Source organism: Cygnus olor, chromosome 13, assembly GCF_009769625.2.
Source record: "Cygnus olor isolate bCygOlo1 chromosome 13, bCygOlo1.pri.v2, whole genome shotgun sequence".
NCBI classification, from domain to species: Eukaryota; Metazoa; Chordata; class Aves; order Anseriformes; family Anatidae; genus Cygnus; species Cygnus olor.
Genome location: NC_049181.1, coordinates 16,313,731 through 16,339,782, shown reverse-complemented (window position 1 = coordinate 16,339,782; position 26,052 = coordinate 16,313,731). Strand labels below are relative to the sequence as shown.

General features: G+C 47.0%; 1 protein-coding gene across 5 annotated transcripts in view; it reads right to left on the bottom strand.

Moving 5' to 3' along the window:
* ARHGEF9 (Cdc42 guanine nucleotide exchange factor 9) overlaps positions 1-26,052 on the bottom strand; it is a 184,607-nt gene that overhangs the window by 142,798 nt on the left and 15,757 nt on the right. For all 5 annotated transcript variants that reach the window (XM_040571981.1, XM_040571980.1, XM_040571983.1 and 2 more), the window contains exons 2-4: positions 22,586-25,079; positions 13,924-14,062; positions 11,299-11,420 (exon numbers count right to left, since the gene is read on the bottom strand). In XM_040571981.1, coding sequence (XP_040427915.1) covers positions 11,299-11,420; positions 13,924-14,062; positions 22,586-25,012 — 2,688 coding nt within the window. In that variant the 5' untranslated portion in view covers positions 25,013-25,079. The remainder of the gene's footprint in view (positions 1-11,298; positions 11,421-13,923; positions 14,063-22,585; positions 25,080-26,052) is intronic.

The following is a 26,052-nucleotide window of genomic DNA, read 5'->3' as shown; positions in this document are numbered from 1 at the left end:
CACGAGCTATCAACACCAAAGAGGCAGCATCAAAACAAAGCAAACCTTTTGATAACCAAAGTCTTACACCTGAGAACCGAGACATGAGCCTCACGTTGCTGCCTGGACGCCGCTGTGCTGCCCCTGAAGGGATGGGGATGCTGCAGTATGGCAAAGCTAGGAGACTTCCAGCATCACACAGAGAGTCAGGAAGATGATATTCAAGCATAGCACCATTTACCATGATAACCTGCTATTTATCTCCCAGCAATATGGTTTGTCCAGGCACAGAACAGGAAGAACAGACCCAAAGTTTACGCTGCAGGTGGGACTCAGGGTCTAAAAGCTGGACATGGGAGCCGCCAGACCATGGTCCAGAAAACAGAGCAGTGACCCAAGGGCATGCTGCGTGCTTTTAGAGCCCTGACAAAAAGACTGCAGCTTCATCGGGTTTTGAATGGGGCCTGCTTATGTCTCTGCACTGTATGCCCTGAGTTTGGCATGATGTGACAAGGCATGCAGATCTAACCTGCAAAAGCACCAGCGAAAGGAGCTCCCAATGCAGATTTGCAGAACAGTGTCGTGTGTTGCAGCCGCATCAGGCAAAAAACAAGTAACAAAAGAATATCTGGGAGAAGATCCTGGCCCTGCCTCGGAGGCTGCAGGGGCACTGCTGCCAGCACTGTGGCTCTGCGGCACAAGCGGAGGAGCTGCGGGTGCGAAGGGAGAGCGCGCTCCCATGCCGCCAGCAGCTGCAACACGGAGCGCAATGCCTGCTTTCCTGAGCTAAAAATCCTGTTATGCCTGCCCCAAATGCAGGCTGAACTGCTCGCAGCCACCCCATTTCCTTACCCATTTTGCACAAAGCCACAGCGGATCACCGCCTGCCCTTGCGACTCCCACAGAGGCGGCTGCACCATGCTCCGAGCCCAGACCTGCCCGGCCTATCTGCGGCACGTTATATAAGCCACGAGGGAGGCAGCTCCTTCGGGTTAACCCCAAATCTGCAGCAGACCCACAGCTGCCTACGACAGCACCGCTCGGCTCGACTGCTCGGTGTCAAGCAAGAGTTATCTGCCGCCAAACTTCTGACCTACTTCTGTGTTGTGTTTCTCCCCCTCCCTGCTCCTGCCCTCAGTCCCCAATTAAATCTGCGTGAGATTTCCTCAATTATCCTCTTCCTGCTAATAGATGTGGAAAGAGGATGCCATAACAATGTATTCCCCTGGCAATGGTTCAAAATAAATCTCAGAATTAATGCTGAAGAGTGCAGGATATATGAACACTTTAATTAACCACAAACATATAGAAAAGAGCAGTTATGTTCAAGACAGCTGATATTTTGCTGTCACCGCAATACAAAATATAAAGCACTGAGTATCCTGGTGCTCTTATTTAACTGACAGGCCAATAAATCAGCCCTAACTTCCCCCTTCTGTGTAGCTGAGCCGATTTTTACCTGGGGTCAGCTATTTTAGGACACCACAATATTCAACTGGCGCAGCCTAAACAGCGGCGTGCATGGGCACCCTGGCTGAAAAACACTCTGGTTTGGAAGAGGCAAATAGTCCTAACACCTGAAAGGTTCATGTCACCAAAGCCTTAGTTTCTCAGACACATGCACGTGACAGAACCGGAGGGTGGGAGTGGAGGGACCAAACAGTAAAATCTCCATTTGAGAATGTTCGCAGGAAAAAAAATAATCATACGTACCTTTGGAAAGAAGTGGGGCAGAGAGAGCTCCTACTTGAACACAGTGAGGAAGGCATTCTGATAAGCGCTTGCAATTCGGGATGACTACAGAAATAATTTGAACAAGATTTTTAATTGAGACAAAAAAAGCCTGTGAGGAATAGGTAATAAACAGGGCCTGGGAATCGCTTTGCCCATTACAGGAGTCGGCAAGCCTTTGCTCAGCTTTATAGGCCCCTCTCGGCTCATCTCAGAAAAGGATTGCACGATAAGAAATTGCAAGTCTTCATTAAAAAAAGAGGCTTTGATCCAATGGAAACTACATCTACACACCTACAAGCAGGATTTTCCATACTGGAGTTACTATTTTATCTCCTTTATTTACTCAAAACTGTATCTTGGGCCAGAAGCACTCTATGTTCTCCTAACAGCTAGATACCGCAATTAAACACATCACTGCAAAGGGAGATCTCAGTGTAGCAATACTACAGGAGAAAGGAAAAAAAATAAAGTTTATTTTAAGCCTGGTGGAAAGCAACATGCAGTAAATTAAAGGATGCTGGGCCATAACCCTGCTGCAAACACTCAGTAAAACTGAGAGGCAGCTTGCTCACAAGCACGCATCAAATAGCTGGGAGAGCATTCTCCAAATTATTTAGGGCGTTGCAGTGTTGGGTGAGGCTGAAATCAAAACAGAGGAAGACTTAAGCCAAGTCGATGTGAGATTTTCACAAAATCCTCCAGCAGCGAGGAGCCACCAGGCTGGCTAACAACCGCACAGGAGCAGAGGAGCGAACAGGCACGCGCTGAGCTGGACATGGACTGGGTAGAAGGAGAAAAGGAAAGAAAGAAAAGGCAAAAGGCACAATTTTGAACTATTCTCCAGTTTTTCTCCATGTTCTACGTGGATGTTAAAAATGATTAACGCCCCTGGGAACAGACTGTCATCTCTAAAAACCCTGGTTCTCTTTTTGTGCAAGAAAGGCAGCAACTCCGATCCCACTGAAATTGTAAGCAGTAATACCCTGCTCCTCTCTGGAAAACACACTTTCTCTAAACATCTCCTGAGAGACTCTAAACAAAAGGCTGCAGCTTCCCCTCTCGCCTCCCTCCCATCACTGTTTGCTGTACGTACACCAAAGGCCTTCATTTCCACCTTAATGCACATGTACCAAAGCTATTTTTGGCCGAGAGTGACGTGGCTCTGTTTGCACAACTGAGTTCCCACCTCATGATCTCCTGCTCTAATAGTTTGCAAAATTATAGCTGGAAAAGGTCCGATTCCCAAAAAGAGCTTGTAAAGTTTAGTTTGCCTTTATCCTAAGCCCACCCCACCCCCCCCCCAAAAAAAAAAAAGAAAAAAAAGTGGCAGGAAAGATTACTTCTGCAGAAGGGTTTGTAAAATGCATCAGAAAGACATAGACCAAATTCTTTAATGGTGACCATCTGGGATGAGGGGATTTCATTCTGCTCTGTTTTGGCTGAAAGAGTATCAAAATAACAACAAAAACTCACAAAAGCAGATAACCATTTTACACAATAGAGTTTTAAAACAATACAGCCTGATCTCCCGTGGATCTGACTTGTAACAAACTCACTTCAACCCAAAATATTATCCATAGGAAAGGCAAACTTATTATCACTGAGGGTTAAACCAGCAGCAGAGCTGAAAATAGCAGCATTTCAGATGAAGCAAATACATCAGCTGGATGGTTCTCAACTGTCAAAACTGAGCTGTAATCACAGACCTCTCCTGAGGAATATTTGATATTTGGCTAGTGTTAAAAATGAAAGTAAGTTATCTTACAAGAGAAAAACATGGCCCTAATAAAGAATGCAGGGAAATGAACCAGGTGTACCAATAGATCCAGCCACTGGTTCTTGTCCAGTCCCCAACTACCCGCAGAAGCAGCACTTCCAGTGCTTCAGCGGAAGACAAAATCCATCTCTGTAACAACTTCGTCTCTGCAAAACGCCGTACAGGTGGGACTGAACATCTTCCTAATCTGACCGGGCTAATCGAACAAGCAACACACGCACCAACAGCTCGATCCCCTCCAAAACCCCGCCGCAGCAAGGGGAGGACACGGAGAGCAGAGGGGGAAGAGCTCTCCCTCCCCACCTCGAGGAGGGGATTTCTCACCGCAAATCACCGAGCTGCCAGAGACGGGAGGAGCCGGGGAGCGTCCTTCTTACCCTGCACTGAAACCCCGCGTCCTGGGAGCCTCGCTCACGGCAGTGGCCGGCCAATTGTGCTGTGTTGGATTTCTGCGGGGGAATCACTCAGCAGGCACCACGCGGTGCAATTACGGGGAAAACACCTGACAGCACACTGTTCAGCGAACTTGATAGAGACAAAAAACACCCTACACATTTGCAAAAGACTGCATTAGCTTCTTAACCATTTCATGGAGGTGCTGTGGAGCCGAAAGCCTCACAGTGCAGAGCCCAGGTCTGTCCTGCTGCAGCAGAAGCCTCCTGAAGTTGCTCGAGCCAGCAGTGGTCCACGTGTCTGCACATCTGGAGCCAACACCAACAAGACAAAGGCAATCCCACCAGTCGGCTTCTTGTCAGCATTGCCCCGTGACTCCAAGAACACAGACAGCATCGCCAAGAGACCTGAGTGCATCACTGCTGTAGCAAAGTCCTGGAAAAGCTTTCATTTACCTTTTTCTCGCTGTTTCCCTTCTTTCTAGGACCAGTGGAGGCCACTACTTGACTGCAGCCCACTTAGGTGCCAAAGGACAGCTAAAAATTTTGAAGCATGTCAAGAGACCGAGAACTGATGAGTTCCCCTCATACAAAGAACAGGGGTGAAGGCATTTCTGCTTTCAGATGTGTAAATTTTGGCATGAGATGGAGAGGAAAGGGGATTCAGTCCGTACTGACTCATCTCTCCTGGAGCAACCTGCTTCTCAGGCACCCCACTCCAGCTGTGCTGGATATCAGGTCTTTTCTGGCTTGCAGCAATTCCTGGTGGTGTCGTGATGGCAAAGTGCACAATACTGGTAACAGCCACAGTGCAACCAGCTACGCTTCCATCCTTTCTCCAGCTGCGTAGGAGTGCAACCACTGACCCCATCAAACCACGTGGAGCCAGCATGAAATGTCTATTCTTGTTCAGATAAGACTGATCTCTCAACATTTTTGGACAACAGGATAATATATTTCCCTACATATTAGAAATTGAAAGAGATTTATTAGGGGAATTATTCTCTATATTCTGTACAGTCCATTAAGAGGTGAAGTTTCCCCTGATTCATCGAGGAGCTCGTTGCAAGACACATGATTTCAGTGCTATAATATCCAAGTTCCTTGTGCAGCTTCTCATCCTGTTAATTTTATACTCTGAGTTGGGTTAACGTCCCAGGTTCAAATCAGGTAAAAAACCACTAGGACAAAGCCAGGGACAGAACTAGACCTTTTACTCCTACCACTGGTACTGGGTGGCGGCGACAAATTACCAAAATCTGCTTCGGCTTCGTGACTTAAAAATGCAGAGCAAAATCCAGCCAAAGCAACTGCACCTTCCTCGCAAAGCCCCCGACTTTCACGTGTCAGTCAAAGCACCACAAGGCTGTGTCCAGGTGTACTGTGTCTGCGTTTTTATGGAAGCATTTTACTGGATGTACTCCCCTACCCAGTGACCAGGGGCTTCAGCAGCACTTTTGCGTGGGTGATGATGCATCGCAGAATCACATCTCAGTAGCTACAGAAGAGACTCTGAAGCTATGACTCTGCTTTTGCCTTTCCCCCACCAAATTTAGTTCCTTTTCAGCTACATACTGGTGACACTGCAGTGGCCTTGAGTCACAAATGCAGCCAGAGCTTAGGAAGCACTACAGAAGCATTTGTTCCAATATTTACTCAGAGATTTTTCATGCTACACCTACCACGGACTTTGTTTTATTGAGAACATAGCGCACTGGGGAAGGGCAAACCACACAGAGCTGCCAAGCGAAATGTCATTAAGGTTTTAGCAATGCAACACTAATTGAGTTTACATTAAAGCTTCTTTTGTATAAACCATATCCCAGAGTGAAACACGGTGACAGAGCTGAGTAACGAGTTGAAGCTGAGCAATCAAGGTGGAACTACCAAGCAATAGAGAAAAGGATCAATTCCAGGCTGATATTTGAGGATAGAGAGCTTAATTTGAACTATAGAAGAGGCGATTACGTACAGTCACCATTCTACACACATTCAATACCATGTAGGATGCAGCACCTACCACCCGCAGTGGCACAGAAAACTCCCCGAGGTTCAATTGCGCTATAAAGGCTACCACAAACTGGAAGATGAGATTCTTCTTAATAGGCTTATGTGTAACCTCTGAACAGCTGAGAAACCTCTTCTAAGTCTGGAACTTCAAGTCTCTCTCTTGTGCTACCTAGAACAGAATCCCACAACCCAAAGCTCAGTGTTTCTGCTTTTCAAGCTTCTCCTTCCTGTAAGGATTTGTCACTCAAGCCCTGTCTGTCCCCAGGTGTGGTGGAGAAACACCTGGGCTATGGTGCTGTTGGTGTAACACCGAAGGAACCAAGGCTCGTGTTCCCCCAGCGCTGCTCTGCACAGAAACACAGCACTGAATAAACAACGTTTTTTCTAAGCAAGACAAAATAACCAGAGCGTGGTAAGTTTATAAGAACTGCTCACTTCTGGTATTAGGAACCTTAAAGTGTGTTTTGCACTAATATTCCATCACAGCCACCAGGGAGCAAGTCCAAAGCACGGACCATTCACACAAAGTAGGTGCAAATGGGTTTAGGGATGACCTAGAGTTCACCGGAGACTATACACATCCCTTCAATGCTCCCTGTGCTCTGAGCAGTTCAAACACTAAATCGGATTAGATGCATCAGACCTCAGATGCTTAAAAGGCTGCCCACTGCTGCAAATCCCACTAATTCAGAGCTCCTTGCTGGGCGCGCTTCACGCAGACACACGGGAAGCATTTGCCAGCATTAGCGAGTCACGAGGCTCCGAGACAGGGGCATCAGGACCTGCCAGCTTGGTCTGAACTGCTGTTTCCACCTTGAATGATCAAGTCTTTTTTATTTTTTTCTTTTTCTTTAACAATTAGGCACAGACAGGTTTTCAGAACTGGTAAAAGCATTTACAAATGCCTAAGAGTGGCTTCAAGGAGGAAAGTAATGTAAAAACCGATACAAAGATTTCAGAGCACCGGTAAGTATAGCAGTACAATAGGTTTATCACGATATAAAACAAACCCCAGAAAACATACAGATCAGACACACCCTGGCAGCAGAAGTACTGAACGTTTAAAATGAAGGAAGGGAAATTAAAAGAGGATGCATTTTGCTGGCAGCCCTCCTTATGTGCATATGAACCTCTCATCATCAACGCGCTGATATTTCAACTAATTAGCACCCGGAAAGCCACGGGACTATGCTTTTCCTTCAGCCTATTCATGTGGACAGAAGGGCTAAAAAATGACTACGATTACATACAGCTCACGTAGCAGAATGCAGCAGTCTGTGATCCCTTCCACAACCCCTTCCTCCCCAAAGTAGCAAGCCAAGAGAAACATGGTGCAGGACACATTTCAAAGAGATTGAAAAAAACAATAATAATAACCCCACTAAACAAATTGCTCACTCAGCATTATGCCAGGAGATAAAAATAGAAAGCAGAAGAGCTGGTGCAGAATACCAAGCAGCATTCCCTGCTCATTGCAGCACAGGGTGAGCACGAGAACCCAAACCAACTTTGCCTTTGCTTCGTCCTCTTGCAGGCTGCACATCGCTTGAACTTCCCATTCCTTACAAATGTGCTCGTGGGGAATTAGCTTTGGGCAGCTAAGGACTGGTGCATGTGGCTCACACATCCACCATCACTGCAAAGGCAGCCTCTAAAAACAGCTGATGATTTGGGGAGAGCACCAAGGACAGGCAGAGAAGGGGAATTATTCAACATCTCCACACAGCCTATCGTTAGCACAGGGGGTGTCGAAGAAGCTGGCTCTGATGCAGTTTCTGTTCGAAGTAATCACACTCTGGCTTCCTCCAGCATATAAATTTGGGCTTCAGTCCCTTGTACAAGAGCACACAAGACACAAAGGGGAAAAGAAGCAGAGAACATGAATGTTTGCCATCAGCTTTGCTAAGTGAAAGGTTAAAAATTAAAGCTGCAAGACCCAACACATCCATGCCTACAGTCATTAAGGGGATGGTTCCGATTTTAGGATGGGTTAAACTTCCTTCTCTAGCACTGGACTACGGAAAGAGCTGAGATGACCAGCTTAGACTAGACAGCTAACTAGAAGCAACAAGTCCCTCCTTAAACAACAACGACAGCCAGTGATTTGGGTCAGAATGAAGCCAGGCCAGGATGGGACTGTCATCCTCTGCTTCTGCCATCCAGAGCCATAAAATGTCTCCCAGAATTACTCTGTGGTTGGAAAAATGTAACTCGCTTCGCTCCTTGTCCATTGTCCTGTCATGTCCCAGCTGGCAGGACCTACCTGAGGGTAAATCACAGAGGTATGATAGATGCCAAGGGCACTGTCAGAGCTAGGAGAGCCTTTGGGGAGTACTTTTTGGCATTTCAGTTTCCTGCTGCAGCAAAGCCTGCGGATTTCTTGGGCACCTCGAGGTCCCATGCAAGTTGGTCTTGATTGTGTCAAAGTGCTCCCAGCAAAGCAAAGGCTCCAAGCAACCAGAGTGCCAACCCAAAACGCTTTGCATATAAAGCGAAAAAGCGTACTTAAAAAATACTGAAAGCTTTTAAAAGACTCAGTTTGACCTCATTTAATTTTTTCCCTGCTGCTTGAAATTAGAAGAGAAATGAAAATATATTTATACATGTATTTATTTTTTTAAACCAAAACCTGGGCATTACACAGAGCAAGAAATAAGCAGCCTCCTGGGGTTCACAAGGCAGCTGCTCAACAACAACTTTGCATTTTGCATGACATGTAGTGATACCAATGCTCTTTTTGCACAACCACCCACATCTCTCCAAGGACCAAGATGGCACTGATGCCCCTAAGACAAGCCTAATGCTTTGGCAGTCCCCTCTTGCTGTCTCCACCTCATGCTTTCCCATCCAAAATGGAAATCGAGCAGTTTCTCCAGAAGCCTGGCCTCTGGTTTGGAAGTATAAATCTTTTTGTACTAGCTCTGCCACCTGACTGGTCTTCAGCTGTCAATGAACGCACCCAATAAGAGATACCCAAGCTCACAAATCTTATCTCAAATTTATAAATCTTGGCAAAGAAGAAACTTCTTTCCGGCAAAGAGCTGATTTACAGACCCATGCATCTTCACTCAACGTGGGGCAGAGGCGAAGGATGAATTTTCCAGCACTGCTATTGTAACCACATTTATATATCCTACTCTAGCAGTGCTTAACAAAGTACCTCTGATTTATAAGCCCCAGCACAGGTTGCACACCTGCCTGTTCACTGTAATTCAGGCTGAGCAACAAGCTGCCTAACGGCAGCACCAAAGAAGTCCCCGAACTCATTTCAATCAGCACCCAAAACCAATTCTCTGTCCCAGCGATGCATGGGTCTTCAGCACACCTGTGTCTGAGCCAAACATCACACACAGGTCTGTGTGCTCATGAGAAGCTCCCTTCCCTTTCCAGCTCCACATCCTCCCTAGGCATCACCACCAGAGAGTTTCATAGCTACCCCTTCCCAAACTTCAGCAGTATTTTTGGTGTGTTGGAGTTTTAATTCTCAGCTGCATTTGAAAGGATGCTCTAATGTCAGGCTCTATTCTATGTCAGAAACATGTCTGGTTTTGAGATGACTCAGGACACAGACTATCTTGGTTTTCATGCATTGGGTAGCAATATTGTGACAAAACAGAATAGCACACTCATTTCTGAGCAGGTCCTGAAGGATGACTACAAAGGCTGCAAACCATACGACTCCTCTTAACAGATTAAGAAAGTGTTAGATTCTTTTAAGGTAGACCAAACATACCCATGCACTAGTTAGCACTGGATCCTGAACACGGAAATGTTTGTAACACACCTGATGATATTCCAAGATAGGGCTGGCAGGGCAATTTATTGCTGTAACAGCAACTCCATGGGAATATTATTGTTGCCTTTCTTTATTCTGTCCCAGAGGACAAACAGCCCTACTAGATTTGGATCATTTTATCTTCCAGGAGCTTAGATGTTCAACAACCCTATAACCAGAATAACATTTTCAAGTTGAAAGAAGCAGTTGTGTTTCAGAAACAGGGTAGGACCCAAACAGAAGTGAGAGAAAAGGAAGGGATGAACTCCTTGTCTGTTGCCCTCTATCTTGTGTCTCAGCCCACTAAAATCAGGAGAGAAAACAGAGGTGATGTAAGGTGGCGTTCCAGAAAGCCACAAAGGACTGAAATACCAGAGGTCAATCCCTGCACGTGTCCCCTGGAAGCCAAGAAACACCCAACACAAGCAGGCCAGAGAAGTCGGTCTCACTGCGAACTTACTGCTTCTACAATGGAAAAACAGATACACAGAGGCCAGGTCCTGCTTGGAAATCACATTTCGTGAAGGCAGCTCATCAGATAACAAAGGGAAAATATATACAATAAAGGACTGGCAAGGGGGGACAAGTAGTGGAGAGGAAAAGAGCCACAGAGACACAACCACAGGAGGCTGGTTTCCTGCTCTTGATTCCAGTGGGGACATTCTTGGCTCCCAGATCATCCTTTGTTTGTCTGGCCTAGAGGAACAACAAAGGCGAAACCTCTTCTGCCCTAGTCACTAGGGAACTTTCCGTGCATCACACTAGATGCCAGCTAGCAATTCTGTTGTTTTGCACTATCCAGAGTTTTATATGTTGGGAACCAGTGAAGTCAGACACAAGTGATACCAATCCCAATGATACCAAGTGATACCAATTCCCACGGAATAACCAAGGCCTCCAGACCTCAACCATTCAGCACGGCACCAACAAAAAACAACCCCACACAGAAACAAGGAAGCACATCAAACAAATGTTACAACTTTTAGCCATTTTTTCCTGATTTTTTTCGACTTCCAGAGAAAGACATTGACATCCCCAGGCCTACAACAGCTTTTACTTCCTCAGCCAGCAGCAACATTCACAAAAAAAAAAAAATACTGGATCGTGCCTGTATTTGCAAAACACTTTGAAAAGAATCAGTCAAGTCAGTCTGTCACAGAGACGGTGCTGAGAGCAGTAACAAATCCAAAGGACACGTGGCAAAAAAGGAATGGGGGAAAATATATCATCAAGACCATATAGCAAATCTGTAAGTAGTTTTGAAACATCACAGTTCCCTCTACCTGCAAGGAATGCTCAGCCAAAGAAATGGGAGGCCCAGTGCCTCCATTAGACTATAAAGCCTCTGATATATATTGGAGGGAAGCTAGTCTGGTGGGAAAGGTTAATGCACTTATTCTTTTATTACTATAATTAATATGCTATAAATACTATATATATAATATTAATATTGCTATAATATAACTCTAATCGCAAAAAAAAAAAAAAAAAAAAAAGCTCAGCAGTGGCTAAAGGACGCACAGATTCAGGAAGCTGTAAGTAAAGCAGATTGTTAGTTTCCAAGGTTAAACATGCAGTAGGTATATAACATCCCTGAAGCACGCAGAGGCATAGTTCAACGAACACCTTACCGAATATTGCAGCTTCACAGTTCCATGCCTGAATAAGGTCCATCGACGTCTACTGTTACTGTTCTTGTACACCTCCACAGTCTTTGAAGGCAGATCATTCTCAGCAATTCTCCGTTTCAAATCTACAGGGGAAAAAAAAAATGACAAAAGATAAATGGTGTGCTTTAGCTCAGGCTGGGGGCGGAGGCTGTTCTTTTAAATGAAAGAAACAAAATTGTTTGCAGGAGACTCATTCAACCTCTTCTTTAGAAAAAGAGAGCAGAGAGTATATTTAGGTGCTTTATTCAGTGCTCTTGGGATACAAGAAAAATAGTGCAGCTTGGATACTACAAAAATGCAGGCACAAACTAAGAGCCGAGAGCCAAATTAAGAGGTGGTATAAGCAGGTGGGGTCAGACAGGCTGGGTGTGAAGCCAGAATGCTCTCCCGGCAGCACAAGAGCCTCATCTTCATGCACTGATATTAGAAATTAAATCGTTCTTTGGGTCATAACTGCTAACAGTACCTCTGCAGAAATCCCAGCTTTACAACCGTTGTGGTCCATATGATGCAATATCTTGAAAAAGATACAGCTTCTCGAATTCATGCAGAAAACAACAATAGAACAGTCCATAAAAGCTGTTTTTCAAAGCAATGTCTGCTTCTCATCCTAAACATTTCAGGCCAATCCTTCACAGATGCAATCCTGATCTAGCCTTAAGCGATTTATACTATTTACACCAAATCTCATCTTGGCCTTACAGATGGTACATACCCAAGCACAAAACAGCTTGTAAAGAAGAGGCAAATGGTGGAGGAGGGCTTGCAATTCACCTTTCAAAAGTCAGCTCTACTTTTCTAATCATCCCAGATTTTCAGTTCCCCATCCTATCCTTCTCTTTTGGGGGGTAAAGCTGTCATTCTGTGCAAGACTGGGTTTTCCCTCCCACATTTGGCAAGGTTAGACCTCAAACCCTTCCCCAAACCTGGAGTGACAGACGCTGGGAGGAAGGAGCCGGAGCCGAGCACCACACGTGCCCCCACGGCAGCTGCCAGCACCAGCTCCTGCCAGCAGGCGCACGTGGTCGGGGCAGTGCATGGGATAGATGTACGTGCTGCGTGTGCATATGTGCTTCCACGGGTGTTCCCATCCCCTGGATGCACCTCTCACCTCAGCACAAGTTCCAGACTGTGTCAGTCCCGAGGGCTTTGAAACCAGACAGCAAAGGGAGAAAGGTCCCAGGCTTTGGGGAAGTGGCGATGCACAGCCCAGGACCTCTGCTCCTGCGATTTGGGTCACCTTTACCTCACACGGCCAAAGCATATGCTCCCTGAATGCATATTGCAAGCTCCCTGCTCCCAAATCACATAGGTGGGGACTCTGATCGGCCCAGGACAGCAGTACAGAGCAGAGCGGAGCTGGGACCCTGCCTCAGCCCTGACACGGCTGGGTGGGCAGCAATCCTGATTTTCTTCCAGCGTTGCTGGGAGAGAGATCGCGCTGAGACCTATTTCCTAAATGCGATGCTGACGTAGGCACCCTGCTGTTATTTTTAGCAACATGCGTTTCACTTTTTAGACTCGCAGGAAATCAAGCTGCAGTGCAAGTGCCGGTTATAGCAAGAGGCTGCTGGCAGGCTCCAGAAGAAACGCGCCGATGTAGTAGCACTCGGGAGCAATGTGCAAACACAGTAATGATCACATTTTGAGAGATGCTTGTGCTGCTCCCTGCGCGCTGAAAATGCGTGCACCCCTGCAGAAAAGCCATCAATTAAAGAGGCGCCGCTTTGCCTTTTCCCTTCCAGTTCTCCTTCACCCTGATGTGCTGCCACCATCCATTAACTGCTCAGATCCCCTGGGTGCTCCCAAGCAATGCCAGCACAGTCTGGCAGCGCTGCCGTACTTGCCCATTGCTAAAGCACAGGATTCTTAGTGTTAGCAGTATCCCCTCAAGAAATAATTTTCTTACTGTAATTATCAGTCTTTTTAACTAGAGGTTCACAAAATCATGTCACCCATTCAGCTATCGGCCTATTTACCTGCCAACACAAGACCCTTCCGCAAATACACTGTCATGCTTTCTGTAGTGTCATTTTGAGCAGGACAAATTATAATTACATTAATCAAGTGCTGCAGAGGAGAGCTCATCTCAGTCTTTGGCTCACGAGATTCTCTACCTGATCAGGAAGAGTACCCAGAAGGAAAAAAAGAACTCATTTCTTGCTGTTTCCAAACAAACATCAGACCTGAGTTGCAACCTCAGTACCCATCACCACTCGCCACCTCCAAATGGCAAGCACTCACAACAGAACCTGGTAACAGGACAGAAAGCTAAGAGGAAACTACCAGATTAAAACTTGCACAGAAGTTGCTGAACAGCTTTCACACTTTATGCACCTAACTGTTCATCTTCTCATAACCACGTTATAGGCAGTGTGTTCAGAGACATTAAAAATACAAGGAAAAAAAAGAAACTCTACAGCACATGGCTATCAGAGCCTTCTCATCAGGCTCTAGGGTTGTAACAGGACTGGATACAAGCCACATTTGGGAGTTTTTTCAACCCACTGTAGCCTTGGCTGACTCTGCAGGATGCATGGGATAAACAGACAAAGTCAGGAGGAAAAACACTGCAAAGCTACTCACAGCGTGGTTTGTCAAATAGCCTCTCTGCCTCCTCCATCTCCCTGATGATGTTCAGGATCAGGGAACTGGAGGAAGATCTCTCCATAGTGACGTTGTTGGAAGGCATTTGCACGGACAGTTGAGAAGTAGAAGACACCATCTGGCAAAAAAAGGGTCAGAGAAGAATTTTACCAATGTGTTAAACTCAGAATTAAGCACACATTTAATAATTTTTTTTTTTTTCAAGACAGTGTAACACACCTTAGACTTTCCTCACTGCAGTCTGTACCCTTGTCATGTTTTTTTACTGAAAGATTAAGTTCTGCTGGCTGCTGTGCTGGGCTGCCCTAATTCTCCCTGCATGGGGCTCCCTACCTTGAACACAGCTCATGGTGCTCAAGTCCCAACAATTTCCAGTGGCACTGAGTCCCCAAGGCACTTCTGCGAGTAACGCATGATGAAGACATCTGCATTCTGCACAGCTTTTTGTCTACACTCACATCACCACGTCCCAGCAGGAGCCCACACAGGGAGCAAATTAGCTGGTGCTGAGGACCCGATATCCACATGAGCGTTTTGGGTTGGCTTTACAGCATGCAGCAAGGGCTGGCAGCTTCCTAAGGGATGGCAAGTCAGGAGCAGGGAAGCTGGCTGCCAGGATGGGGCCTCGCCAGCCAAGCCCCATCCCCTGGTGCCCAAGCAATGGACCAGGAGAGGTCTGGAGAGGGCAGCCAGGGCCAGACAGCCTCCAGACCATCAGGTGCATTTGTGGTGTCAAAGCAGGTAGGCAGCTTTCAGATCAGACCCAGTGAGACAGCTCCAAGGTTGAGCTAGGAAGTCAGGCCACAGGTGGGCATCGAGCCCAGTGCAGCCTGTAGATGCCTAGGACACAATTGTGGCTGAGCTAGAGCTCATGTGCTACAGGGCTCCGTGAAAGACTGAGCACTCAGGGCTGGACTTAAATGGGCTCCTGAGCCCATGGCTGTGCGGGGTGGAGGCCCCAGGTGAGGCTGCTCAGGGCCATTCAGGCCCATTAGTGCATCCACAGGAGGGTGGGGACTCGGCAGCTGGAGATCTGCTTCAGTTGGCACTCCTGAACTGAACTACGAGAGACACCCTTTGGTGGCCTAGAGCAAGCAAAAGAAACTTCCCATCTGGATTTTTTTGCCAGATGACAGCTAACTATGCCCCATCACCTACCACTGACCTCCACGTATGGCCATGCTCAGCAATAAGAAGTGGAAAATGGGACAAGAAAGAGAGCTTTCCAGAAACACCTCCAGCACTTAAAGCACATATGACTAGAGCAATGAATTTGCAATGGTGAGCTTTAGGAGAACAATCTGCTCATCTGCGTGCCTGTCCAGCAGAACAATAGTGGGATCTGCCTGTCCTACTACAGAAATAAAAGTTACAAGTTTTTCAAATAAAGCTGGGATACCCATCAAGAACAATTCCTGCAAAACTCAGGAGTCCTGCTGACAATAAGATCTATTGTGAATTACATCTGTAAGAGCGAATTAAATTAGTAACAGGATGTCATTTTCTTAATTCCCCCAAATCTTAATAAAACTCTCCCTCCCAGGCATTGCCAAAGGTCATCTAAGGTCTTCTCCCAGCTCCATAAGCAGAAGCCTACAGATGGCCTATGAAGAGGACAGGAGGTGAATAAACAGAGCAGCGCTGCTGTTATCGCTGTGCTGTTGGAGTCATCGGGAGGGCAGAGGGAGCCTTCTGGAGGGAGAAAGGACTCTTCATATACGTGGATTTTAATTACTTTGGTGGAATACGTAACTGCGAAAGAGCAGCTCAGACCTGCAGGCTGTCCTCCTTCAAAAGCTGAGCCTGGCATCGCTCAGCTGCTAACAAAGGTCGAATACAAACGCACTGACCTTTGTGCAACCCAGTATCTGTAAAATCGAGCCTCCTTACAAGCACAGCTAATTTTCAGATACTTCCTACCCCACCCCACATCTTCTCGTGGTGGCTTCCCTCGTGGCTGGGGAGATGTAACTGACAGCCTGAAGCTGGCCTGGCCTTGCTCCCTACCAAATCCACCAAGCACCATCGGCTTCGGGCTGCGCTTCAGCCACACCAAGGAAGCCAGTCCTTTGTGTTCCTCTTAGGAACTTTTCTAGTCTTGGGTATAATCTTAGAGTCAAGACATCAGCAGAAAAATCAGTTTAGAAAGGTAAGGAGAAGAAAACGGGAGGGCTTCTCACTAGGGGGCTTTTAGCCTCAATTTGAGAGAGATTTGTCAAACTTCCGTGGCCTGCTAACAAGTGGGTGCCTTGCGGTTTCCTGTTTCTGTCCTCAGGACTCCAGCAGCCCCACCTTTCACTGATGTGCTATTGTCTTTATTTGCAGGTAAAGAACAAAGCAGACAGCCTAGAATTCCCCCAAAGGTGCAGCTGGGAGTCTGTGGCTGAATTAAGGCCTGATTTCCCGTTCTCTGCACCATGTCCAGTGCTCCAGTACGCTTCTCTTGACTGGGTAACAGGTGGGAGGAGGAGAAAGCCAAAGCAAACTTCCCACACAGGGAACTTCTGGACCCAGTCCCTTTAGCACAGAGGCCAGCAATGCCCACGAGTCCCTGTTCATATCACCACTGTGATGGTACCAAGGGTGGCAGGAGATAGTCTGCAAGGCTGGGAGCTAGAGGAAGGTAAGACCCAACAAGTATTTTAAGAAAACGTGGAAATCTCAGTTATCCATGTGTTCAGCGTCTGGTTTTATACACATGTAAAACCCACCGGCTTTGCAGACTCGACCTGCCTTTCCCTGACAATGCTAAAAATGTTTCCAAAAATAAAAAATAAAACACCATAACACCCTACCCCACTATAGAGAGCACTAAATACAGGCTGTAATTCAAGATTTTGCTAGCACCTCGTGGCTATTACAAATACGAAAATCTGAACAGCTTAGAGTTTTTGTCTCTTCTAAAAATATGACTGTCAGACAACCATATTAAAGGCCATAAATACACAGAATCTTCATTCTGCAACTAAATCATGCCTTGCTACAGACTTGAGTATAGTGCTCCTTTGGCAGCAGGAGGATTTAGAAAGTAAAGCACTATTTCTTAATTTGTGCTTCTTTCATAAGCACAGCTAGCAGCAGTAGGCTGAGACAACGCAGCTTACTGGCGATAACCAGGAGACAAGGAGAGCTCTGAAGATACCACTCAGAAATACACATTTTCCTGGTTAGTGTCACTCAACAGAGCAGGGAGGGAAAAGACAAGTCACCTTATCAGGCACACTTCTGCAGCAGCTCCCAAAATGTTCTGTGGCAGAGAGACACACGATCTCCAGATAAAAGTCATGATGGGAACTTGCTGCACAGAGCTTGCAGTTTCCCATCAAACACAGAAAAAGAAAGTTGCTCCATCTTCCTCTTGCAAAAAGACATTTGTGGCAGCTGCTCTAAAGCAAACCTCCAAAGCTGTGGGAGGATCCGAGACCTCCGGATTTGCCCCCAGTGCCTCAGCTATCAGTAAGGCAAAACTGCCAATGCATCTTCTAGCGTGTGCACACGCAGGTAAACCAGTAACCCTCTGCCTCCAGTTAGACCCACCGCACAGGTCGAGTTTCATATTTCCCCATGTATGGCAATGCAATGTGCAGCTGCTTCTTGCACAGAAGTCACAAACCCCCCCTAAAAGCCCTGCTCACAGGCCACCAGTATGGGCTGCTTGGCATCAGCACGCTCCACAGCGGGGAGCACCTTCGCGGCATCCCGATGGGTTAGCTCATTTGCACTCTTCCAGCAACCATAATTCCCCCAGAAAATGGCATCTCAGAACCAAGCAGGGACATTTCTACACGGGGACACAACAGCCAGCAGTAAGATGCAGACTGTAAACCTCCTGCGGATAAAAATCAAAATCCTAGGGATAAAAATAAGGCGTTTTCTTCCTTAAAAAATAGAGCCGTATTTCACAAATAGACAGCAGAGGGCAGAGTAAGACTGCAGTGAAAAGCTTCCTGCACCTTCACTGCAAGAGGGAAATGCAAGGGAGCTGCTCTGCAGTGCTCAGTGCCTGTGCGCGCCGCCGAGGTGGCCAAGGGGAATCTCTCCAATGGCAATAAGCCAAAACCATGTTTCAGAGAAACCTGAGTTCCTACAAATCCTAAATTGATGTCTTACGAAAAAGTCAGGTGCATATTTTGCAACTGTTCCTTGTGCCATTCACAAAGCAGGTATCAAATCCCCTACAAACCCTCTCCAAGGACAGGGTTCTTGAAGGGATTCAAGGCCTCTCGCCGAGGCAATCAGCTCCGGGGCAGACGCATTCTGCAGCAGAGCAGGGGATCGAGGCGGGTAGGGCTTTTCTTCCTGCATCGAGGCCACTCAAGGCAGCCGAGGTTGCTGCCAGGGCCCGGCTGTACAAAGGCAGCCCCTAGGGAGCGCGGCGACCAGGATGTGGCATGTCAGGGCGAGCAGGGAGGGCTCCCTCACCGCGCTTTTCCAGCGGTCTTCCCCAACGCTGGTTGTAACCTGCTCGTGAAGAGCCCGGCCACGGTATCCACCGGGTAGAAAAACATGGCCTCCGCATATTCTTGCAGCCTCTCCAGCCACAGTCACCGATGTGGCTACCCAGCTGGAGGTCTCAGGGAAACACGCAGCTGTCCAGGTCTTGGGCTGCAGGGTATGCCCGGGTCTTCTGTCGGTGTCCGACAGCAGCAGCGGTGGGTGTGCCTGTGGGAGGTGTGCCCTGGTTGAAGACTTGCTCAGCCTGGTGGTGGAGCTTCAGGAGGAGGTGAGTAGGCTGAGGAGTATCAGGGAGTCAGAGAGAGAAATTGACTGGTGGAAGCACACTCTGCCCTCCCTGAGACAGACTCACAAGCCTGCCACAACACAAGTGTCTCCTGCTACACAGAAGACAAAAGTTCTCCCATCCCACCAGGCAATAGGAGGGGACCTAGGCCAAGGGGAGGAATGGAAGCAGGTTTCTGCTAGGGGTGGTAGGCGAGCCCTCTCCCTGCCCACCTTGCCTTCCCATCTACCCTTATACAACAGGTATGAGGCTCTAGAACATGACAGTCAAAACAACGATGTAGACGAAAGCCCATCCCGGTTGGAAGGGGTGCCTAAGGCAAGGCAATCTACCCCCCGCATCACTACATCTTCTGTCAAGAAAGAAAGAAGGGTTATTGTCATGGGGGACTCCCTTCTGAAAGGGTCAGAGGGCCCGATATGCCGTCCAGACCCAACCCACAGGGAAGTCATTGCCTCCTAAAAGCACAGGATCAGGCAATTCCAAAATTTCAGAAGTCAAGCAGGCGGGGCAGAAGGCCAGCCTGGCTGACCAGGGATCTTCTGCTGGAGCTTAGGCAGAAGAAGAAAGTGTACGGCTGCTGGAAGCAGCGTCAGGCAACATGGAAGGAATACAGGGACGCTGTTCATGTTTGTAGGGAGAAAATTCGTGTGGCCAATGCCCAGTTAGAGTTGAAGCTGGCCAGGTCTGTGGGAGACAATAAAAAGGTTTTTTTTAAATATGTGAACAGAAAAAGGAGGAGCAAAGAAAACAAAGGTCTGCTACTTGATGGGGAAGGTCACCTCACTGACAAGGACATAGGCAAAGCAGAGACATTTAATGCTTTCTTTGCCTCTGTCTTCAATGCTGATGATGGGCTTCGGGACCCCAGGTGCCCTGAGCTGTAGGACCGTGACAGTGGGAATGACAAACTCCCAGCCAATCCTGAACGTGTGTGGGATTTGCTGCTCCACCTGGATCCATACAAGTCCATGGGTCCAGATGGGATTCACCCCAGGGTGCTCAGAGAGCTGGCTGACGTCATCGCAGGACCTCTCTCAATTATTTTTCAGCGGTCTTGGGAATCTGGAAGGTCCCAGTAGACTGGAAGCCGGCAAATGTTGTACCAATTTTCAAGACGGGCAAGAAAGAAGACCCTGGCAATTACAGGTTTGTCAGTCTCACGTCAGTGTCCGGTAAAATTATGGAGAAGATTATCCTTGAAGTTATGGAAGTGCACCTGTGGGACAATGCAGTCATTGGTCCCAGCCAACATGGGTGCACGAGGGGTAGGTCCTGTTTGACTAACTTGATTTTCTTTTATAATAAGGTCACCCATCTAGTCAATCAAGGGAAACCAGCTGATGTGATCTTTTTGGATTTCAGTAAAGCTTTTGACACGGTTTCCCATAGGATCCTACTGGACAAAATGTCCAGCATACAATTAAACAAAAACATCATACGATGGGTGAGCAATTGGCTGACGGGCAGGGCTCAAAGGGCTGTGGTAAATGGGGCCATATCTGGCTGGCGGACAGTCACTAGTGGGATCCCCCAAGGCTCCATTTTAGGGCCAGTTCACTTCAATGTTTTTATAAATGATTTGGATGTAGGACTAGAAAGTGTTTTGAGCAAATTTGCTGATGACACTAAACTTGGAGGAGCTGTTGACTCTGTTGAGGGTGGAAACGCCTTGCAGAGAGATCTGGACAGACTGGAGAGCTGGGCAATCACCAACCGCATGAAGTTTAACAAGAGCAAGTGCCGGGTCCTGCACCTGGGACGGGGCAACCCTGGCTATACGTACAGACTGGGCGACGAGACGCTGGAGAGCAGCCCCGCAGAGAGGGATCTGGGGGCTGTGGTTGACAGCAAGCTGAACATGAGCCAGCAGTGTGCCCTGGCAGCCAGGAGGGCCAACCGTACCCTGGGGTGCATCAAGCACGGCATCGCTAGTCGGTCGAGGGAAGTGGTTGTCCCGCTCTGCTCTGCGCTGGTGCGGCCTCACCTCGAGCACTGTGTGCAGTTCTGGGCACCACAGCACAAAAAGGACATTGAACTGTTGGAGAGTGTCCAGAGGAGGGCGACGAAGATGGTGAAGGGCCTAGAGGGGAAGACGTATGAGGAACGGCTGAGGGCACTGGGCCTGTTCAGCCTGGAGAAGAGGAGGCTGAGGGGAGACCTCATTGTGGACAACAGCTTCCTCACGATGGGCAGAGGAGGGGCAGGCGCTGATCTATTCTCTTTAGTGACCAGTGATAGGACCCGTGGGAACGGTGTGAAGCTGAGGCAGGGGAGGTTTAGGCCAGATATCAGGAAGAGGGTTGTCGCACACTGGAACAGGCTCCCAGGGAAGCAGTCACTGCTCCAAGCCTGTCGGAGTTTAAGAAGCGTTTGGACTGTGCACTTAGTCACATGGTCTGAATTTTTGTGTAGACCTATGTGGTGCCAGGAGTTGGATTCAATGATCCTTACGGGTCCCTTCCAACTCGGGATATTCTATGAGTCTATGATTCTATAAGTTCTTCATGAGTTGCCCTGATTTCCCTACCTGGCACTTTAAAAAAAAGTCGTCATTTCAGCATCAGACAGCAGGGACCCCAAAGAAAACGACTGGGCTTCATGCTCAATCCTACCATTTGTCCACAACCCCATACCATTCCTACAACCAGCACAGACTGATGTGAGCCTCAGCAGAGCCTTCAGCAGCAGAGCAGGGCATAAAACTGCCTCACCCCCGAGAAACAAGGCTGCGCCATGCTGGCACGTGAGCTGGCACAGCTGCCATGACTGCCACCACTAACAGATTTCTGCTCCATACAAAGAGGTATGTGTGCAGATGCTACAGAAAGGGGATGAGAGTTAATGGGGGAATCTGCTGACTTCAGGAGGCCTTTTCATGTATGACTCCCCTATCCGTGGGACTTAAGAGGCTTCCTAGCATCGCCAAGCTGGACAATACAGATTTGTAATACCCAGAACCTAGTCCAAAATGTGATGTCCACTTCAACGATATGACAATTTGGCTTTAAAAGACTCGTTTTTAACAAATGGGAATACACTGCCGTAACTAGAGCCACCACCATTACCGACCTTTCACTTTGGGCTAGGTATTTAACACTGCTGTCATTCTGTGTAGAAGCAGATGCAAGGCAGCTCTGACCAGACCCTAAGTCAGCATGTAGTCACTTTAGGAAAGCATTTTACTCAAATTATACACCCAGCTCCTAAGCAAGCCTTTCTGCCACAGGCTCTGCACCAATTTATTGAGGCCATATAGCTTCTGACAGGCTTGGAGAAGGGAGAGCTCATTTAGATCTTCCAGGGAAACGATGAGCTCTACAAGATATGGTCCAAATTTCTTTTCTGTTCTTACACTGCATGCCAGCACTTTGCGTGGTATTCTAGATGTTGCAGTGTAACAAGCATCACCTAATAAAAATCAACTGTCACCACCAATACTACTTTTTTAGGTAAGAAAACACAAGGACCATAGTGCAATTGAGGAATGCCATTTGTTCACTCCAGACTTAAAAGATCTAAATTTGCCAAAAGCAAGCACTCTTGTTGCAGGTTTCTACTTCAAATGAACGAAATGCAGAGAAAAAGAAAATCTAAAGTTAGTACCTAGAAATATATAAACATCTGTTACAGCCCGCTTCTAAAGGCACTGATATGAAATGGCCAAAGAGTCATAAGTGGAGCAGCTCTGGCGATTAACACTAACAGCCCAGGCAAATACCAGGCAGATGCCTCCTTTAAGTCTGATATAAATGCTGTATGTACTGTCATCATTCGTATGATGGTCTAATTAACTGAAAATTCCAAGATATAAAACCGGTTTGAGGAGCAAACCGTCTTCGTAAGTAGTACAGTAACAATATGGTCTTATGGAAAACGTTATTAAAAGTTTACCAATACCTCTCCTTCCTTGCACAGTCCGGAGGTCATATACAATGAAGGGCAGTAGTCACTGCAGTGAAAGTATTCTCCTTTGTCATGAAGCATTACGGCGTTTTGTTCTACAACTGAACTTCCTCTGTGCTTTTTCACGCTGTGATCAGTAGGCCTGACAACCGCTTGTTCACCTGTAGAATATTTTGAACAAGCCTCTACAGAAAAATCACCATTAACAACTGGAGAAAGGCACAGCTCCTCAGTATCCGGATTATTCACAGGAAGATCTTCAGAACGTGGCCCGTCCATGCCCACATCCTGCACCTTCTCCAGTGTACTGACCAAGGCTTGAATCGTCACGTCATCTCTAGACATGTCCTGCAAAGGCAAGTCAGGATTTCTCGGGTCCTGCATATCCACTTCTGTCCTCAAAAGCTCCTCTGCAGCAGCTGCAGATGAAGCCACCTCTTCAGAAACTACCGAAGCACAAGACACATCATCAGCTTCAAGTTCAGGCAAAGTCACCTGTGGCAGGTGGATCAGAGCTGTAGTATTCACTACAGAAAAGTCACCACTAACAGCTGGAGAAAGGTACAGCTCCTCAGTATCCAGATTATTCACAGGAAAATCTTCAGAATGTGGCCCGTCCATGCCCACATCCTGTGCCTTCTCCAGAGTACTGACCAAGTCTTGAATCTTCATGTCATCTCTAGACACGTCCTGCAAAGGCAAATCAGAATTTCTTGGGTCCTGCATATCCACTTCTGTCTTCAAAAGCTCCTCTGCTGCGGCTGCAGATGAAGCCACCTCTTCAGAAACTACCGAAGCACAAGACACATCATCAGCATCAAGTTCAGGCAGAGTCACCTGTGGCAGGTGGATCAGAGCCTTAGTGTTCACTACAGAAAAGTCACCACTAACAGCTGGAGAAAGGCCCAGCTCCTCAGAATCCAGATTTTTCACAGCAAGATCTTCAGAACGTGGCTTATCGTCCATGTGTAATTTAGAGTGCCTCTCCAAGAGTTCGTGCTCCACAGCACTGAGAAAGTCCTCAGGTTCTTTCATCAAATCTGTCTGTGGAGTTTCAATTACATCCTTAGAGGTTTCTTTAGCATTGAGCACAGTGACAGAGTCACCTGAGAGCTCTGGCAGCTGGGAGACAGGTGGTTCTGGCCCAAAGGAAGAAACCAGTGTTTTGTTAAGGCAATCATGCTCGCTGCCCAGGACAGAGGAGCCAAAGTCTTGCGACATTTCTGTGGCTTTGCAATGCTGCACAAACTCCTTACATGCTGAGCTCTCACAGCCCAGATTATTGAACGTGCCTAAATATGGGAACTTCAGATGTGCTCCCACCGTGGTGGAAGCTCTTGCACTCTCATTCTCCATATCCAAGTCCTCTCTCTGGGAGGTGGCATCCTGTCTCCTGCTTTGGAAACTCCTCCAAGACCTTTCTTCATCAGGTGAAAACAATTTTGAGGAGCCTCGCAGCTTCCGAGTTGCCTTGGCCACACTGGTGAATAACCTCTTAACTCCCAGAAAGCAAGCGACTTTGGATACACTGATTGATTTCCTCTGCTGGCTAAAATTCTCTCCATATTTCATATCAAAGTACAAAGAAGAAGTGGAATAATCAGTTGTATTTCCTAGGTTCTGGAAATTGGTTTCAACCCTTTCATCTGGAAGCTTTAAATCACCTTTGCCAGTTAATGAATTTTCTTTCGTATATCTGAAGAGTTGAAAGCTTCTTCTTCTGCTGCTCTCCTGTGGGAGCACAGTACACCTCTCTTCATTTTCCCCTTCTGTATCTGAATGACTCTTAATAAAGTTTTCAAAATTCAAAGACTTGCTCTTTCTAGCTCGTATTTTATGGTAGTTAGTATAATCATCTTCACTGGGGACGATAATATCCCTGAGACATTTAGTTTCATTGGCATCAATGTCTTTCAACTCAATGGCTGTTGAACCTGAGTAGCGAGAGAGCCTCTGATTTCTACCCATTTTCTTAACCCCCTTGATGAATGTTCTTTGTAAGTTGGCTGAATTGTCCTGCTTCTTGGTGGCACAAGCAGCCTTTTCTCCGAATCCTCTCAAATCTACATTATTAGGCATACTGGAGGTTGCTGGCTTTCTCACCCCATCCCCGAAGGGTGGGTTTTTTTCTTTCGAGGCCTTACATGTATCCTCTAGTATGACCATGGACTGGGGTCTTGTTTTATTAATAGAGGGTCCTTTCTTTTGTCTAACAGAATTCCAGATCTTCTTGACTTTGGTCTTCTCATCCATGGGTTCCTCTTCCTGTTCATTGGGGACTTCGTAACCATAGATGCGGTGCTCATTACAACCGTGTTTCACTATTTTGATACTCTCTCCACCCACATCAGCTTTGGAAATCCTGTTTGCATATCTACTTGAAGCTGGAGCAGTATCCAGGTAGCTGTCTATATATTCCATTGCTCTGGCTCATAAGCTGCTGTCAGGGTCACACATGAATTGTCTTTAGACTGTTTTCTTCACAAGACTTAAGGAAAAAAAGAACAAAGGAATAAAATTAGGATCAGAAAGTTTTTTTTTTTCAGAAGACATATTTGTTGATGCAACACAAGTCAAATCTTATCCCAGCGACAGTGGTAGCTTTGCCACTGATTTCAAAGAGACTGAATTTTGCTCCCAAACCATATAAAGTATAGAGCAACTCAAATCTGATTTAAGTGACTGAAGATTTAGTGATCACAATAAACTTCCTGCATTAATAAAGTTACCACAAAGTATACGCAGAACACCATAAAGCACATGTTGGTCTTGCAAATTGCCACTACTCTCAACACATCGGAGTACATGACACAGAGAGAAAGAGGAAATTACAGTAAAGTGTCCCTGTGCATGTCACTGTCATGTCCCCCCGCCCCATCTGCCAGGAACTGACAATGCTCTCCCACTGAGTTCACTCTCTTAAGGCAGGCACTTTCAAAGAAAAGCCAGGATGAGCCTCTTCCTGGAAATCATGTAATTCTGAAATAAATTCAAAACCAAAAAAACTCACGGAATATTCAAGCCAGGTTTTCCTACTACAGCTACGGCACCAGCATGGGAATCCCTCAATGGAACTGGACTGCTAAATGAAATCTGCTTGGCCACCACTCAATGCTACACAAAAACACGTTCCCATCAAGTAAGTTTCAGCCTAAGTGAACAGGACTAAAACCACAGTACCCCATATACAACAGCAATGGTAACCATTCCAAACTCTCTGAGGGAATTTGGACTCCTACACATGCAGATAATAAGCCTTCCTTTCCAGCGGTATACACCTACCCTGTCTCACTGCTACAGCTTCATGATGTGGCCCTGGGTTTGCTGTCTACCTGTGCAGCACACAGACCTATGCGCCAGGTACCAATCAGGGTTAAATTCCCCCAGCTCCCAGTCCCACTCTCAGGACAACAAAGGGAAGCAAAAGTAGAGACAAGAAAGGGTACAGCCCCAGAGACACA